Source organism: Dendrobium catenatum, unplaced genomic scaffold, assembly GCF_001605985.2.
Source record: "Dendrobium catenatum unplaced genomic scaffold, ASM160598v2 fragScaff_scaffold_362, whole genome shotgun sequence".
Taxonomy (NCBI): Eukaryota; Viridiplantae; Streptophyta; class Magnoliopsida; order Asparagales; family Orchidaceae; genus Dendrobium; species Dendrobium catenatum.
Window position 1 is genome coordinate 300392 of NW_021318824.1, and position 17173 is coordinate 317564.

General features: G+C 35.8%; 2 protein-coding genes across 2 annotated transcripts; one reads left to right on the forward strand and one right to left on the reverse strand.

Moving 5' to 3' along the window:
- The first annotated feature begins 2704 nt into the window (after window positions 1–2704).
- LOC110113062 (peroxidase 1-like) lies at window positions 2705–4877 on the forward strand. The gene is made up of 4 exons (XM_020845482.2): window positions 2705–2911; window positions 3247–3435; window positions 4120–4285; window positions 4471–4877. Exons 1-4 carry the CDS (start codon window positions 2705–2707, stop codon window positions 4875–4877), a joined length of 969 nt encoding a protein of 322 aa, XP_020701141.1.
- Window positions 4878–10761: 5884 nt separating this feature from the next.
- LOC110113061 (peroxidase 57-like) lies at window positions 10762–14785 on the reverse strand. Its single transcript, XM_028693771.1, has 4 exons — window positions 14629–14785; window positions 13352–13542; window positions 12920–13268; window positions 10762–11222 (listed from the first exon to the last, which is right to left on the reverse strand). Exons 1-4 carry the CDS (start codon window positions 14783–14785, stop codon window positions 10762–10764), a joined length of 1158 nt encoding a protein of 385 aa, XP_028549604.1.
- Window positions 14786–17173: the final 2388 nt, after the last annotated feature.

The window sequence follows — 17173 nt, forward strand, 5'->3', positions numbered from 1 at the left end:
ATTGACTAAGGAGAGATGAGACTGATCATTTGTCTATGGGCTAGTTCGATGGTGCCGAGTGTGTATTGGACGAGTTAAGCTTGGAGCGAGTTCGTTGCCCCGAGGGAGTTTCGCATGCTAGTGCAGAGCATGGGTAACTTGGTTTTTTTTTTTTTTTGACCCGACCCGCATATCCTTTTTTGTAGTTGAGGTGTTGAGCTACGAGCGAACTGTTAGAGAGAAATTATTCCAAATGAGTGGAAGAGGATAAAACAAGAGGAACTTCTATTATTAAATTTTCTCTCTTACATCCATATGACAAGACTCAATGCATATTTATACTAGTACAATGACATTTCTAGAAACATATTCTAGATATTTCTATAATAAAGACTCAACAACCAACCACCAAGAGTTATTGCATTTTCTAGATTTTGCTTCCATACAATTTACTAGATACACAAAAAACTTAAACATTAATTTTGGTTTATATTTCCAACAACTTGGTCATTAATTTTGGTTTATATTTCCAACAACTTGGTCATTAATTTTGGTTTATATTTCCAACACGAACTTACGGCGAGCTCCCTTTGGTCGTCGTTGTCGTTACTTCCAATCCAACTGCAAAATGGATGGCGAACTCCATCCTGTCGTCGTCGTTGCTTCCGATCCAACTACAAAAGCAAAACGGAGAGCTCCTTGCCGTCGGTTCATTGGCGTCATTGCTTATGATCTACAGATGAACGGCAAGGTCGTCCCGTCGTTGTCATTGCTTCCGATCCAACTGCAGATGAACGACGGCCACTTGTCGGCCAACTGAAAGGCTGCCATATATTTTGGCGACTGAAACTAACGGCCAATTCTCATTTCTTTTTTGTTATTTGCACTTCTACCATTGTAATGTTATTTTTACAAATTTCTTGTGATTCTCCTTGACCATGCTCTTCTCCTATCCTTCTGGCTACAAACCTAATCTCCTATCCAATTCATAATTCTCATTAAGCCAAATGAAGAATAACATGCAACAATAGGAGGGAGAAATTCCAATGAGTCATATAATTTTCAAATTTAGAGCTGAATTATGCACAAACATCTAAAATTTTCTTCACCAAAAAATACAAGCTACACACATCCTAATCATATATCCTTAAGGATTTAAATTAATTGTGAGACACATTATAATTAATAACCCCTAGAGCTCAAAGTGATTCTACATTGAATTCCTTGAGGATCCCTTTTGGTATCTCCAATCTCCATGGTCTAATTAATCATTTACATCAAGATCTATGCAAACTCTAAAGCCTAAATCACCTAGTCTATATATTAGAATTTCAAACATCTATTTATTAATATCGAAATTGAGCTTGCAAACTCCATGAACCCATCAAGCTCACAACCACAATCATATTATGTGGGCACTTGGTCTGTATTTCTTTGATGTTTAATAATCATAATAGATCATAGCTTATATAATAATATTCATCTATGTATATTGAATTTCCAAGTTATGATACTTTCACTATGTTCAACATTATAGTTCACTAGTGTTTTTCTTTTGTAAGTTAAGTTAGAGATCTAATGTGCTTGTGCTAATCAAGTGAAACATTTATCAAATTTCTTAGTGAATATTTTCTTAAATTATCATAACCATCCCTCTCCACTCACTTACATTATGTGTTCAAATGATTATACTTGTAAATTTCATGATTACAAGCCAAGCGACAATATATATTTTATGCTTATAATTTACTCTACCTTCTCTTATCTTATACAGTTCTTATACACCTACACTTTTTATATTTCATGCGAGATTAAGGTTTCATTTGGGACAGCTTTCTTACTGTTTTATGAAGCAATTTTTTAGTATAAAAATTATTTGAATATGAAATTTTTGTACTAGAAAACTGCTTCAAAGATCAATAGAAAAGCTGTCCCAAACGAAGCCTATAAGGACTCTCATGTGCATTATCGAGCTTTACACGCTATTTTATCAATGTAAGGAATGCTTTTGGTTTTGATGTAACTTTTTTTTCTTATTTTCTTCTTTTGACTTCTTTTGCAATATAGAGAAAAATTCAAGTGGTTAAACCTAATAATGCACTTACAATTATTTTATCAACTACATTATCATTTTTATTTTTGGATGAGTGGATTAGTTAACAAATTACAATATCTTTAGGCAAATTTCTGCAAGTGAATTGAATAGTGTCCCTTCTTGGCTTCATAACTTTAATTAGATGAAGTTAATTAAATTTTACAATAATTTAACTCCAGACTTTACTGATTGAGATGCCAATATTATTTCATTTAATTCATTGGAAGATGTCCAATTTGCTGATTCTAACATGTACCAACTACCATACTTATTTCCGAATAGTTACATCAAGCATTTCATTACTTCCAAGGCAAAATTTCCGCTGTGTTATACACATCTCTATAAATTTAGAAGAAGTAATTCCCTCCATGCGGTGCTTAGCAAGGGTCCAGCTAGCAAACAAGCTAAATAAATATTCTCAAGTCAACTTTTAAAGATCAGTTCGTTATGACTGCATCTCCTTGCTTATGAATATATAAACGATCCATGCGACATAACAATCATAAAGAATCCTATCAATCCAAGTTTATTAATTCCACTTTCGAAGCAGTCTCCCATGGACGCCTTCAAAGGCTAGCTAGCATTAATTATAAATATAGGAGCTATGACAGAACTAAGTAGTTATGTAAAATGGCTTCCTTAACACTACTGCTCTCGTTTGCTCTTGCAGCCCTTCTGTTTGGCTTCAGCAATGCACAAGTGATGTTTGGCTTTTACAATTTTGTGTGCCCTAATGCTGAAGCTATTGTTAATGAGGAAATGAAGCATATCATGGCAGTGGCTCCAAGCCTTGCCGGGCCTTTGCTGCGTATGCATTATCATGATTGTTTCGTTAAGGTAATTAACTATAATGCTCCATCAGAGGTTTTGTTTGGGATGGCTTTCTTATTGCTTCTTAAAGCTGCTTTCTAGTTAAAATATTTTTTAATTTTTTAACTAGAAAGTTGCTTTAAGAAGTAATAAAAAAGCCGTCCCTAATGAAGCCTATTTTTGCGTAAGGAAATTGCTTTGTACAGTGCTTTAAAAATGATCATGAATTATAGTTGTTTATTCTTGCATCCCGAGGGGATTAGTCCTTATGAAGAAGCTATTGTTATGAAGTGCAAAAAATTTAGCTCTCTCTCTCTCTAACAAATATTAAAACATTATTAATCAAATAATTATGCGCCCAGGGATGTGATGCTTCAATCCTTGTGAATCCTTCTGCAAAAAAAGCTACAGAGAAAGTTGCGCCACCAAATCTAAGCATTAGAGGCTTCGAAGTGATTGATCGAATTAAGGAGAAATTAGAAGCAGCTTGCCCTGGGATTGTCTCCTGTGCAGATATCATAGCTCTGGTCGCAAGGGATGCAGTGGCCCTGGTACGTGTAATTATGTTTAAATGTATAGATTTACTTCGAATGGATCAGTAAATTCTTGAATGTTCTTATTAAGTTTGCAAAATTTTTTGCACTACGCGCAATTTTTTGTTCCTTTTTTTTTTTCTTACAAGTATTTTAATCCCACGTAACGAAATAAAAGAGGTTGTGAGACAGTTGGACTTGTATGATAAGACAAATTATGCGATAACCCGATCTAATGGGGGATACATACCTCCAGTGCTTACCTTAGATTTGCCCACTGAAAATAGCTTAGATTTCTTAGGCAGGAATGCTCTTAAGTAAGAAGAATTATTCTATGCGGATGTCGAACGCCGTCCAGAGGCCAATACAAATACGCCACATCACCCCCTACTCAGTACCGAGCTCGGTACTGCTTGGTACCAAGCTCAGTATTGCTCGGCACCAAGCTCCGTACTGTTCGATACTGAACTCGATAATGCTCGGTATTAGATGACATGGGGCTGCACCTGATTCACCTCTGGACGGTAAACTGTGTCAGTGTCCGCACAGATTAATCTCTCCTTACGTACATAAAACAATTTCTTATAAGAACGCTCTTACTACTTTGGCAGGCTTTGTTGCCAAGTGGCACAATGTTACTATTAAAACTTTTGGTTTTTTAAGATATTACAAAATAACATATAATTATAATCTTATTTTCAGACCCATGGACCGTGCTACCAGGTAGAAACCGGCAGAAGAGATGGGACCAGATCAGTAGCCCAAGACGTGATCGGTAACCTCGTCCCACCAACTTCCAACATAACTGCTCTCAAAGCCGTCTTCCTTCAAAAAGGCCTTACCTTGAAGGATCTTGTTGTTCTGTCAGGTCATATACACATCAAATATAAATAAATAAATAAATAAAACTTCTATACATATATATAATTTCATGAACTTTATTAATTTTAAAATAAATTTAAAGACTCTTAAGTTCATTTTGACTCTTAGTTTTATCTTTTACATAGAAAATTAACTTCTATTTTCATTTTCTTTGCATGCTAATTGATATAGGAGCTCACACTATTGGAACTTCTCATTGCTCATCATTCTCAAGTAGACTGTACAATGCGACTGGTAAGGGCGACACAGATCCGACGCTAGATAAGAACTATGTGCCCAGGCTGAAGAGCAAATGCAAGCCCAACGATCAAAAAACTCTGGTGGAAATGGACCCTGGCAGTTTTAAGACATTTGATGTTGGCTACTTCAAACAAGTTTCGAAGAGAAGATCCCTTTTCCTCTCAGATGAAGCTCTCTTGCACGACAGTGAGACGAGGAGCTATGTGGAGCGCCAGGCCATGGCAAGCCCTGATGAGTTCTTCAGAGATTTTGCTGCGTCTATGGTCAAAATGGGAAGGCTAGAGGTTCTCACAAATGAGAAAGGTGAAATCAGGAAGAGGTGTGGGTTTGTTAATTAATTAATATGAATGGTTGAAATAATATTGTGTTGTCATCACTTGTTATTGTTTGTGAGAAGATAGAGAACGAGAATGATTTTTCTAATGATTATTTAAGCTGTTATGAGTAAGATTATGAATGTCTTACTGATAATTTATGCATTGAAGAAAAGTGGGATTTTGAATAATATTTGATTACTGATTATTTATACCAAGCACGAGCATGCTTGATAGCATATGCCTAGCTGGGTGAATACGATCGATGGAGATTGGGCTGTGCAAATTGGTTCATACGAGTGTTTGTTTGAAGTCGCCGTGCTCGCGCTAGCGTATCAGAGGTTCATTGCAAATATTATATGAAAAAGAAATTGATTTCTTACAATTTTTAAATTAATTGACACCCTTGTTGAGTCAAAATTACTTATTTATGATATTTAGAAAAAAAAAAAACTATTGAATGAAAATCAGTTTTGGAAAGAGGATGTTGAATTAAGGTGAACTTTGAAGTGTGTGTTGTTTGGATATTCAGCAGACAAACAGAAAAGATATAAAACATAAGGTTTTTTACGTGAAAAGCTCTGGAAAGGGAAAAATTATGGGGCCATATCCAGTTGAAAGAATTTCACTAATATTTTCTTGAGTTTTAAGAGGTTGACTCATCCTTAAAATTTAGGACGATTAAATTACAATAATCAACTACCAAGTTGAAATTCAGTTGCACACGGATATCAAAATGATGGTATCAAAAAATTGGTGTTCGTTGTTTGTCGGAGAGAGTTCTAATGTTGCTTGGAGGTCAGACGGAACTTCGGTATCACTTGAAAGTCGGGCGAAATTCCGGCGTCACTTAAAAGTCGAGAGAAACTTCAGTTTCACTTGGTCGGACGGAACTCCAGCGACATTTGGAAGTCGGGTGGAACTCCGACATCACTTGAAAGTCAGGTGAAACTCTGACGGTGGTCGAGGAGGAGCTTCTTCCCTCCTCTTCTTCTCTTTTCTTCTTCTTACTTGGATCCTCTCTTAAGAGAAATGATGAGCTATTTATAGTTTTCAGAGAGTGGCATGAACCGTAAATAGGAGGATTAAGGGCAAATTAGGAGTGATTTGGATGGACGATCGTGGACCGTTCGTCAAACATTTAAAGGTCTTAATAATTTTGGAATTCATCGAACATAGGCTCGTTGGATTCGTCTCGTCGATCCGTTCGATTCGACTATAAGCATGTCATGTTTGGAAATCATTTAGTAATCCAAATTGTTGGTTGAACCTTCCAACAGCGCTTTATGTCTTCTATTTAGACTCATTTGGGCTCGGATTGAGTTGAATTTGGTGTCGTTCAGTTTGTATTTTCGAGACTCATAGTTCGACTGTAAGTTTGCTGAAATCGGAGTTCAGATAGTCCCAGATTTAATTTTTGAATCTTCCAACCTGATTTTGCTCAGGATTTGTGCCTTATCAAGATAATTTTTTGATGATAAGGTAGAAGGTCCTTAAAGAGACATCCAACCCTCTACTGCTCAAAAAAGCTAAAAAAAAGTCCAAAAAAAAAACATTTGAGAGGCACGGAGAGGCCGGGGAGCACAATCAATGAAATTTTCGGAGCCCACAGGATTGCATACTAAATTGACACTTTTAAAACTCTTATATATGCGTGGTGGAAATTTTATTTTTAAAAAGATTTCGTGCAACATTGAAAAAATTACGAAGCAAGAGTTTTGTTTTATGAAATTTTAACGACACATGTAATTACTCAGAGGTTGAAGGAAAATAAAGCCAAATTCAGCCTGCTTGCAGTCGGTTTGGTCGCGTCTGGCGGGCTGGGGCCTGTGGTGGAGCGCGCATTAAGGAGGCAGCTGCAGCTGTTGTGCAATTGATTTTTTTTTTTTGCATAAAATTTCCGGCGTATAAAAATTTCGACGAAAATATTTTTCCAGTGGAAATTTCATCGGAAATGCGTCGGAAATATTTCCGACGCATTATTTTGCGCCGGAAGTCCTTTTACGACGCGCGTGAAACCGGCGCAAAAATTTTCGCCGGAAATCCGCCGGAAATGCTATTTTCTGACGGATTTTGGCCATTTTTCCTACGAAAATGTTCGTCGGAAAATGACGTTTTTCCTGTAGTGTTACATTATTCTATTTTGTGATTATCAGTTCAGTGAATTATTTAAACTACAAGTAACTGTTTTTAACTCTTCAGTAAAATATTTGATATAAAATAATATTTGGAAATTTAGATTGGTTTGTGTGACTTGCTGAGCTGTTATAGCTCACGTGGTTTTATTCATGGTTTTCAGGATCTGGAAAAGGGAAAGAGGTTGTGGACTAGCTAAGGATCTGATTTGAAGTTATAGGTATATTGCTATTTTGATTTTAGTACAGTCATGACTAGTTTATTTTCAGTTCTGTAACCCCTGATTGTAGCTATGGACTATAGTGTATATGATTATTTTGATGAATGTAAGAAACTTTATGGATGAGTTTTTCAGTATTTGAATATTTTAGTAGCTCTGTGGATCACCATTATTTTAATGAATATCGACAAAAAATCTGAAACAATTCCAAAATTAGATCATAGGGTTAGCCTATCACGGCTCAACATGATAGGCCTATCCAGATCGGGTTGGGTTATGACATGCATGACCCGTAAATAGGAGGATCAAGGGCAAATTGGGAGTGATTTGGATGGACGGCCAATATTGAATCCCTTGATCGTGGACCGTTCGTCAAACATTTGAAGGTCTTAATGATATTGGAATTCATCAAACATAGGCTCGTTGGATTTGTCTCGTTGATCCGTTCGATTCGACTATAAGCGTGTCATGTTTGGAAATCATTTGGTAATCCAAATTGTGGTTTGAACCTTCCAACAGTGCTTTATGTCTTTGATTTAGACTCATTTGGGCTCAGATTGAGTTGAATTTGGTGTCGTTGGGTTTGTACTTCCGAGACGCTCAATTCGACTGTAAGTTTGCTGAAATCGGAGTTCAAATAGTCCCATATTTAATTTTTGAAGCTTTAACCTGATTTTGCCTCAGGATTCGTGCGTGATCAAGATAATTTTTTGATGATATATCAGCGCTAATATTCAAAAACAGTACAAGGTTCTTAAAGAGACATCCAACCCTTTACTGCTCAAAAGAGCTACAAAAAAAGTGCAAGAAAAACATTTGAGAGTCACGGAGAGGCCGGGGAGCACAATCAATGGAATTTTCAGAGCCCACGGGATTGTATACTAAATTGACACTTTTAAAACTCTTATATGGTGGAAATTTTATTTTTAAAAGGATTTCGTGCAACATTGAAAAATTACGAAGCAAGAGTTTTGTTTTATGAAATTTTAACGAGACACGTAATTACTCAGAGGTTGAAGGAAAATAAAGCCAAATTCAGCCTGACCTACACTCATAAAGAATGAACTCCACTATAGTGAGTTCAATCATTCGTGAGTATCAGCTAACCAGATTTTTTCCAAAGAAAAATGGTCAATACTCTTTCAAGGATATAGACTATAACCATCTTTAGTCTTTTGTTACTCATTGACTTTGTTTTTTATTCATGATAAAGAAGTTCTTACACTAGATACAAACCATTCCAAATTGGCTCTTATGTCCATGCATGAATGCATAGGGAAATAAACGCACACTATAACATGAAAATATTTAGCTCACTTCTCTCTCTCTCTCTCTCTCTCCAAGCTTTAGCATGGTTCCTCCACCGACGATGCTCATCTAAGATAAAGTAGTTGACCTCTTGATGGGGACTATCCTAACCTTCAGAAGCACCAGCACTGTTACATTCTCAACCTCAGTCGTTTTCCTTTCTATTATGCTCGTTTCATGTATTTTCGCCTTTTCCTTTTACTCATTTGAAATAGCAAGTTAGTTAGTAAAGGGAATATATATACCTCAAAGAGATTGAGCTATATGATGATATATGAAAATTACTATTCCATTACTGTTCTATCAGTTTTTTGTGTTTTAAGTTCACTTACAGGCATTTTTATAAACTTTTTGCCTTTTAAAATTTTGAAATAGCTCTTTTTATTTCATATTCGAATAACAAACATTAATTTTTATGTCTATAAAGCATACAACCATGAATATAAATAAAATAAATAAAATAAAAAATACAAGTAGTTCTAACAACGTAATTAATTAAAAAAAAAAAAAAAGATTATTCTTTATTTGTTAAAAATTTTTATTATACTTTGCTACGGCCATCCATGGTAAGATCTTTTTAAATCAAATTATTATTATTATTATTGTTGTGTCCAGGAGTATTCGTGGCGGTAGAGAAATATAAAGTTTAACGTCTTAGCATTGTACAAAAATCCGGCATACAATTAAATAAAAAGAGAGGGTGCATCATCCATTAGAGACACCAAGATTTTTACGTAGAAAACCCCTAAAAAAGGTGGAAAAATCACTGGGCCTAGCCCAGTATGAATGAATCCGCAAGTGTTGTAGTTGATTATAAATGAGGTCCTTCCTCAGAGGAAGGCCTTAGCTTGAGGTACATCTTATAGAGTATATTTCATGGTGAGAATGCAATGCATCACTGTTGAAGTGTTTGCTTGCTCTGAAGGGCTGTAGTCGGCGGGTGACGAATGTAAGAATGATGGTGTCAGGTAGACATCCAGTAATGAACATAAATCTCGCATCAGATAGATGTCCGATGAAAGTCCGACAACAGGCAGAAATCCGACGTGGGGTAGATACTTGGTGACGAGCGAAGGTCCAACGTCAGGTAGAAGTTGAACGTCAGTTGGAGGCTGAGGAGAACTCCAACGTTAGATGGTATTCGGGCAGAACTCCGGCGTCACTTGCAGTTCGGGTGAAACTCCAGTGTCACTTGGAGGTCAGGCGGAATTCCGACGTCACTTGGAGGTAGGGCGGAATTTCGGCGTGGTCGAGGAGGAGTTTCTTCCCTCATATCATTATCTTCTTCTTCTCTTGCTTCTTGCTTGGGGCCCCCTCTCATGAGAAATGAGGAGTCTATTTATAAATTTTCTGGAGTGGCATGGCCCGTAAATAGATGAGAGATCAGGAGGATATATGAAGTGGTTCAGATGAATGACCGATATTGAATCCTTCGATCGTGAACCGTTTATCAGACATTTAAAGGTTTCAATGATGTCGGAATTCGGCGATCTTGGGCTCGTTGGATTCGTCTCGTCGAGCCGCTCGATTTGACTATAAGAATGTCATATTTGAAAACCGTTTGGTAACTCAAATTATGGTTTGAACTTTCCAACAACGCTTCGAGTGCTTGATTTTGACTCATTTGGGCTCGGACTGAGTCAAATTTGATGTCGTTGGGTCGTATTTCCGACATGCTCAGTTTGACTGTAAGTTTGTTGAAATCGGAGTTCAAGTAATCCCGGATTAAATTTTTGAAGCTTCCAGCTTGATTTTGCCTCGAGATTCGTGCCCGATCAAGAGAATTTTTTGAGGATATATCAATTATTATAATAGTTTTTAATTTATTAATTTATATGCAAATGTAACAATCTCAAGACATTTGTACTATGGATTCTATGGTAGAAAAAAAAACTATGGACTCTATAGAATTAAATTTTGCATCTCAATGATCATGCATTGAAGAGTAGACACCATATCAGTTTTTCAATCTTAGAGAAAATTGAATTTTTGTATTTTTCATAATGCAACAACCATTATTTATTCACTGGATATATCAATTATTATAATACTTTTTAATTTATATGCAAATGTAACAATCTCAAGACATTTGTACTATGGATTCTATGGTAGAAAAAAAAACTATGGACTCTATAGAATTAAATTTTGCATCTCAATGATCATGCATTGAAGAGTAGACACCATATCAGTTTTTTAAATCTTAGAGAAAATTAAGATTTTGTGTTTTTCATAATGCGACAACCATTATTTATTCACTCTCCTGCAATTATGCCGGATCTCTCCTTCTTTCCCCGTTAGCACATTTACCTCACCCAATTTTATCATGGACTGTGAAAACTGTTTCCTAAACAACTTTGGTCTGTCGACATATCGGCTTACTATTTTATTTGTAACATTGGTGAATGCTAATTGCTGGTCTAGCTGGAGAATAGCCTTTGCATCGAGCACATTTTTGAAGAATGATTGATCCAGCTTGAAAGGAGTTGAAGTGCCTTCGTTCATGAAAATATTCGGATCTATACTAATATTTTGGAGTGTTGAAGCAGGGCATTTCTGTCTTAACCTGTTGAGCAAGTTACTGTCCATCTCATGATCAGGTAGGCCAGTGCCTTTGAAGTTGTAGAGCCTGTCAATGAAGAAACCACAATGGCAGAAGCCGATGCTATGAGCACCTGAAAGAGAGGCAAATGTAGTACCATGGTATCAATGATTGTAAGTATATAATGTGGTTATGATATCTTTTGTAATGCTTTATTTTAAATATTTAATTAAAATATGATAGGCTATTATCATAAAGAAGAAGCTGGAAGTGATGGTAGGTTAATTTGAGCAACAAAGGATTAGCAGCATATTCAAGTTCTATTTCTATTGAAACATGAATATGTTTATAGTGACATTAATCAATAAATAAATTTTCATATCTTCAACTCATGATTTTTATTAGGCATGTTAATATTTAACACAACCCGAAAATCCGACTCGAACCTGATCCGAAAATTCCGGTTTAGGCTCAACCTAGACATGAAACGGGTCGGGTTCGGGTTCAGCAAATCGACCGGTTTCAAAAACCGGGTCCGGTTTGGGTTGACCCAGAAACCTGAAATTGACCCGCTTTTGACCCGAAAATCCTATTTTGAGCCGGAAACATGAGATTGACCAATTTTTTACCTGCTTTTGACCCAAAAATTGAAATTTGACCCATTTTTTGACCCGAAAATTAGAAATTTTTGGTCCATCCGAGATCATTCGGGTCATGTCGGGTTGACCTAGACCTGAAGCGGGTTGGGTTTGAGTCCCAAAAAAAGATCCGCTTGCAAGAACGGGTTGGGTTCGGGTTGACCCGAATTGTGTTGGGTCAGTTTCGGGTTCAACCCGAACCCAACCCGTGACCCGAAATTAACACCCCTAATTTTTGTGTGTTCCTTCTTATTGTAATAAGGAGATGGATTAATGTGCCTTTGTAGCTACTTTTGATGATTTTCATTAGGATGTTGCTTCCTTTTTTGATCTTCCGTCATCTTTTACAAAGATGGCCATGGAGGATTGTGATAGACTTGCTATGACCTGGTTTTTGTATTTCTTTACTATCCTCAACTAATGATTTTTAACAATCACAAAACATCAAATTTGATTATTTGAGCAAAATGCTAGTGCTCGATCAGAAGCCAAGAAACAATTCATTTTTTTAATGGTTATCTATCAAGTGTGAATTCATAAAGAGTAATGCATCGGCATTTTTTGATCTCCAAGGAGATTAAATTGTAGGCCCGTTCATTATTTAGATATTCTTTTATCAGGCTTATCAAATTTTGTATGGAACTTTTGGCTATTTTGGCTTTGGTAGTTTTGTTTTCATTCATAATTTCATATTTGTCCTATCCTGTTACTGACCTTCACTCAAAATGCCTAATCAATTGAATTTATTTTTCAATATCCCCTCTTAAATAGGTATTTTTCAGATATCCTCCTTAGTTTAAGTATTCTTTACTTTTAACAGTATCTGACTTCTCTTATTTTTACTGAATTTTGTTGATTGATGAATTCTCTGCCGCTTCAATTGCAGCCCACATTTCCATTGGATTTGGATACTCTGCAATCCACGTTGAATTATTGGGGAAGTTTCTAACAGTTTTTTTTTTTTTTTGGGTCAACCTCACCCGATTTTTAAAGAATTAATCCAAATCCCTGCTGTTAACAAATATTTAATATCCATAAAAACAGCATAGTTACGAAATTGAATTTTGCAAGCCTAGTATGAAATAATGTCACCAATGAATGTTTCTTAAGTGAGTTCTAATTTATATATGCACGCAGCCATGGCAATTTAAAAAGCTATGAAGCATTGAAACACTGAATTCCTGCATCAAAAGCTCATACCCTCAAATAAGTATAAGAACTTTACCTAACAACGTAGTGAGATCCACCAAATCAAGCTTGATGCTCTGGAAATCAGCCAAGGCTTGGGAAACGGTGATGGAAGGACTTGGTATGTGAAAATCAGCCATCCTGGAGACGGTCCCATCCCTCCTTCCAGTCCGCAGAGCATAGGAAAAGCCTCCAGAAAAAGCTACACTGTCCCTTGTTGCCAATGCCAGTATGTCAGCACAGGAGACTATTCCCGGGCATACTTTCTCAAGTTCAGTCTTTATATCATCGATCACTTCGAACCCTCTAAGTGAAAAGTTTGGGGGAGCCTCCTTTTCTGCTATGTTATCATCAGTGCTGTCGATGAGTATTGAACCATCACAACCCTGTACGACAGACAACATAGCTCTTTCATTTGCTTTGGATGGAAGAATGATGAAATGTGAAAACAAAGGAGATTGGAGGTTACTGTGGTGAAACAATCATGGAAGTGAAGGCGTAGAAGTCTAGCAGGAATTGATGGGTCTTGTTGAATATGCCTGTGCAGCACAGCTCTGACGATGATCTCAGCTTTGGGGCATGTTTTTCTGTAGAAGTGAAGCTCTAAAGAGAAGGAAAAGGAAACAGAATTGGCTAGAAGGAGAAGAACTATGGTGAGAGCTGCCATTAAAGAGTAGATCTAGTCTCTGTCAATACAGAAGAAGTTGACACTTAAAGAATTGGGTGGCTTCTATGGGAGGAATGCAGTTTATAAATGCCATGAGATTCTTTAGAAGCTGTTAAAGTTGCTAGTATGCGTTCTCCTTACCTTTCCGCTTTCTTAGGATTCAATCTTTCGCTCTGCGACGAGAGTGGTAAGCACATGGAATCTCAGGACTGCTCTATTTTTTTTACTTATTTTGCTGAATTCGGCATGAGCTGAAGCCCACCCAGTTACCATTACTATGTAATATCAATATATTTGACTTAAATTCGACATCATTTTTCAAAATATTTTTGTAAATGGGACTGCTGAGCTATTGTTTATAAGCTTTCGTCGTGCCTTATTCATTAATTTAGGTATTTTTTTTTTGGGACATTTAGGTCATTTAAGGCAAACTCACACACACAACGCATACACATAGACTCGAATCCTGAACCTCTTAGTTGGAAGTCTAAGCTCTCAACCAATAGGCCAATGAGAGTTGTGTTAATTTAGGTATTTGGAATGGCTAAGCTAAGCTAACTATATTGGTGTCAGTGCACATGACATGTGGTTTAATTATCGTGGCGCATTTATGCGTTCAAGAGGGAGAAGGGGAATTGTCAGACGGCTATATATCAAGACTGCTGATTAACATCCGACATATATATTGTGGTATTTTGTTCATGATGGCGTCATGAACCTAAATTCCATCGATTAAATCATGGTTGTTGCAATGTGCTCGCGGATCTAAGATGCCTAGGCAGTTGATAGATTTTAGTTTAGCCTTCTCAATTATAATTTCTATTTCATTAATTTTAGTTAAGGGGCTATTTAATTACCTGCGAAGGGAGTATAAATTTCAAATGCAGGGATTTTTAAAAATATTAGTATTTGATTTGAAGTAAAATAAATACAACATAAAATTTTGATGTATTTGAAATTCATTATTTAATTCAATTTTTGTGTATTTGAAATTACTCCAATTTGGACGAGTTCCAAATACATTGAAAAATCATTGCAATTAGCATCGTTTTCCTCCTCTATGCTTCGTCACCAATCACCGGCCGCCACAGGCAATCGCCGCCACCGATAGTCGCCGACTACAATTGCCGCCACCCGCCATTGCCGACCACCGCTGCCATGCATTGGCCACCCGCCACAAGCTTTCCACCTCCGACCACCACCTTCCATCACAATCGGCTGTCCACAGTCAGCCATCGACCACTACTTCTATGCACTTTACATCACATTTATTTACTTTTAAAAAAAATATCATGCATTCCTTTTACAGCGCTTTACTTTTTCAAGCAACCAAACAACCCCTAAGCCTAGACAGAAACTTGTGAATCATGAGTGTTATTATTTTTTGTTCCTCTTTCATCTGTTATTATTTCTAATTCATTCATGTACTCTAATTATGATTTATGGTAATGAAATAAAATTTTAGTTTATTTTCCTTTATATATATATATATATATATATTCATGTTAACTATGATCAGATTGTCATAGTAGCTTATGACATTAAAATTTTTATTATTATTGGTTTTGAATTATGGCTTTATTTACAATAGCCTATATAATTACACTTCCTCTAAAATTTCAAAGATTATAAAATAAAAAACTCTCTCTCATTTTTATATCTTAGATTGAGGTTATTTTTTAGTTTGGGTGTTAAAGGGATATAGTGAATACATATATTCATGTTTCTTAGAATAGTCCTTACATACTGCAAATTCTATTTGGCTCTTATTGCATCCTTAGAAATGGTTGCTCATGATATCTTAAAGCGCCAACTAAAAAATAGAATTTATTTTAAAGGAACTTTATCGAAGAGGACTCCACAACCTTTTAGTTCGCATATTTTAAATTTTGGCAAAAGGACTTCTGTAACCGTTTTAATTATATCAACACGTAGGCCTCTACTGGAGTTTTAACTAAAAAAATGCAATATATTCATTGATGTGAGGTAAACTTCGGTGTTCATTTTATTTCTTTATTTACGTATAATATTTCGGCATTCTTTCTAAAGAGAAGAATATGATGCTTGGAGAAGTTCTTTGTGTTGGTTAATTTTCTATTATTAAATTTATTTTATTTTATTTCAAGCTATTTCTTGATTCTAACTTTTTATTCACAAATAAAAATAATTTAGATTTTAAACCTTTGTGTTATTTTACCTAACGACACCGACATGATACATGAACTGCTACATTGAGTTCGAACCTTTACCTATAACGACTATGTTGAGCCACACAAGAAGACAACATAGAAATTCACTATGTTGATTTTAAGACAACGTTAAATCTTGTTATATTCCTAATAGAATATTTCTCTACACTGAGGATTTAGATGAAACGCCAAAAGATAAAAAATGGAAGAATTTCATTTTTTTTAAGATTTTTTTTTTCAATTATATTTTTCAATTCCTTTAAAAAATTAGATTATTGATAACCAGAACTAACTAATTGCATTCAAGAAGAAAATATAAACAACAATGACAACATCAACAACATCAAGCCTTTATCCCACTATATGGTGTCGGTAACATGAATCCTTGTTAAAAGTTAAATTCTCATTTAAACCTAATAAAGAAATATCATTTATAATATTTTCTATTCAAGTCTTTTTAGGTCTACCAATACCTTAACATAAGTCAAATCTAATCCATCAATTTACCTAACCGAGACATCAGAAGGTTGTAATTTTATGTGACCAAACCATACATCTAAGGCGACTCTCTCTAATATTATTTTCCACTAGACCTACTCCAACCTTTTTATGTATATTATCTTTTCGTATCTTGTGTCTAAGAGTAAATCCACTCATCCACTTGAGCATCCTCATCTCTACAACATTTAACTTAATATTATGCTATGGTCAACATTTTGCACCATAAAGCAATGTAGGTCTAAGCACCATCTTATAGAATTTTCCCTTTAAGTTTGAGGGGGACTTTTTTATCACACAACAAGCCCGATGCACTCCTCCACTTCAACCATCGAAGTTGAATTATACTAATAACATCCCCATATATTTCACCATCTCTCTGAACAACAGACCCAATATATCTAAAATATATACTCTTATTTATGATTTGATCAACCAAAGTCAGAATCACCCCATACAAGAACTATTATTACAAAAAAATAATTATATTTTCATAGTCAATATTTACATCTTAATTTAAAGGCCAATGTCCAAAAGCATATACATATTAGCCATCACATGCTATAAAAGAATACACATAAAACAAAAAAGAAACCAAAAATTGAAAGGAAAACTACATTATCTTTTGAATTGGGATAGCGGAGGTTCTTTTGGTAAATCGATGCATGAGCTGAGGCTCACATGTCCCGCCGAACCTCCAAAAAAGTAAGGTCATTAAATGGCTCATAGGGAGTCAGAAGCAAGTAGAGTCGTAAATACATTACAGACTTCAAAGATTCACGCATGCTTAGGTACCGCCGATCATACCGCAAACACAGACACCAGTACATGAGGATGGCATATCAACAGGTCTGATTTCAATTGTTCATTTAGACTTAACTAATTATTTCTCCAATTCAACTGGAAATAGTGACAAATTGAAGCTCTGCTCCGACAC

What these genes read in the sequence shown, in the direction of transcription:
- LOC110113062 (XM_020845482.2), top strand. Translation starts at nt 2,705, where the DNA reads ATGGCTTCCTTAACACTACTGCTCTCGTTTGCTCTTGCAGCCCTTCTG. An exon ending in ATCATGATTGTTTCGTTAAG is followed by an intron (nt 2,912 to 3,246) that starts GTAATTAACTAT and finishes TTATGCGCCCAG; the next exon opens with GGATGTGATGCTTCAATCCT. An exon ending in CAAGGGATGCAGTGGCCCTG is followed by an intron (nt 3,436 to 4,119) that starts GTACGTGTAATT and finishes TCTTATTTTCAG; the next exon opens with ACCCATGGACCGTGCTACCA.
- LOC110113061 (XM_028693771.1), bottom strand. Translation starts at nt 14,785, where the DNA reads ATGGCTGACTGTGGACAGCCGATTGTGATGGAAGGTGGTGGTCGGAGG. An exon ending in GCGATTGCCTGTGGCGGCCG is followed by an intron (nt 13,543 to 14,628) that starts GTGATTGGTGAC and finishes CTTTAATGGCAG; the next exon opens with CTCTCACCATAGTTCTTCTC. An exon ending in GGATCTCACTACGTTGTTAG is followed by an intron (nt 11,223 to 12,919) that starts GTAAAGTTCTTA and finishes CTTACAATCATT; the next exon opens with GATACCATGGTACTACATTT.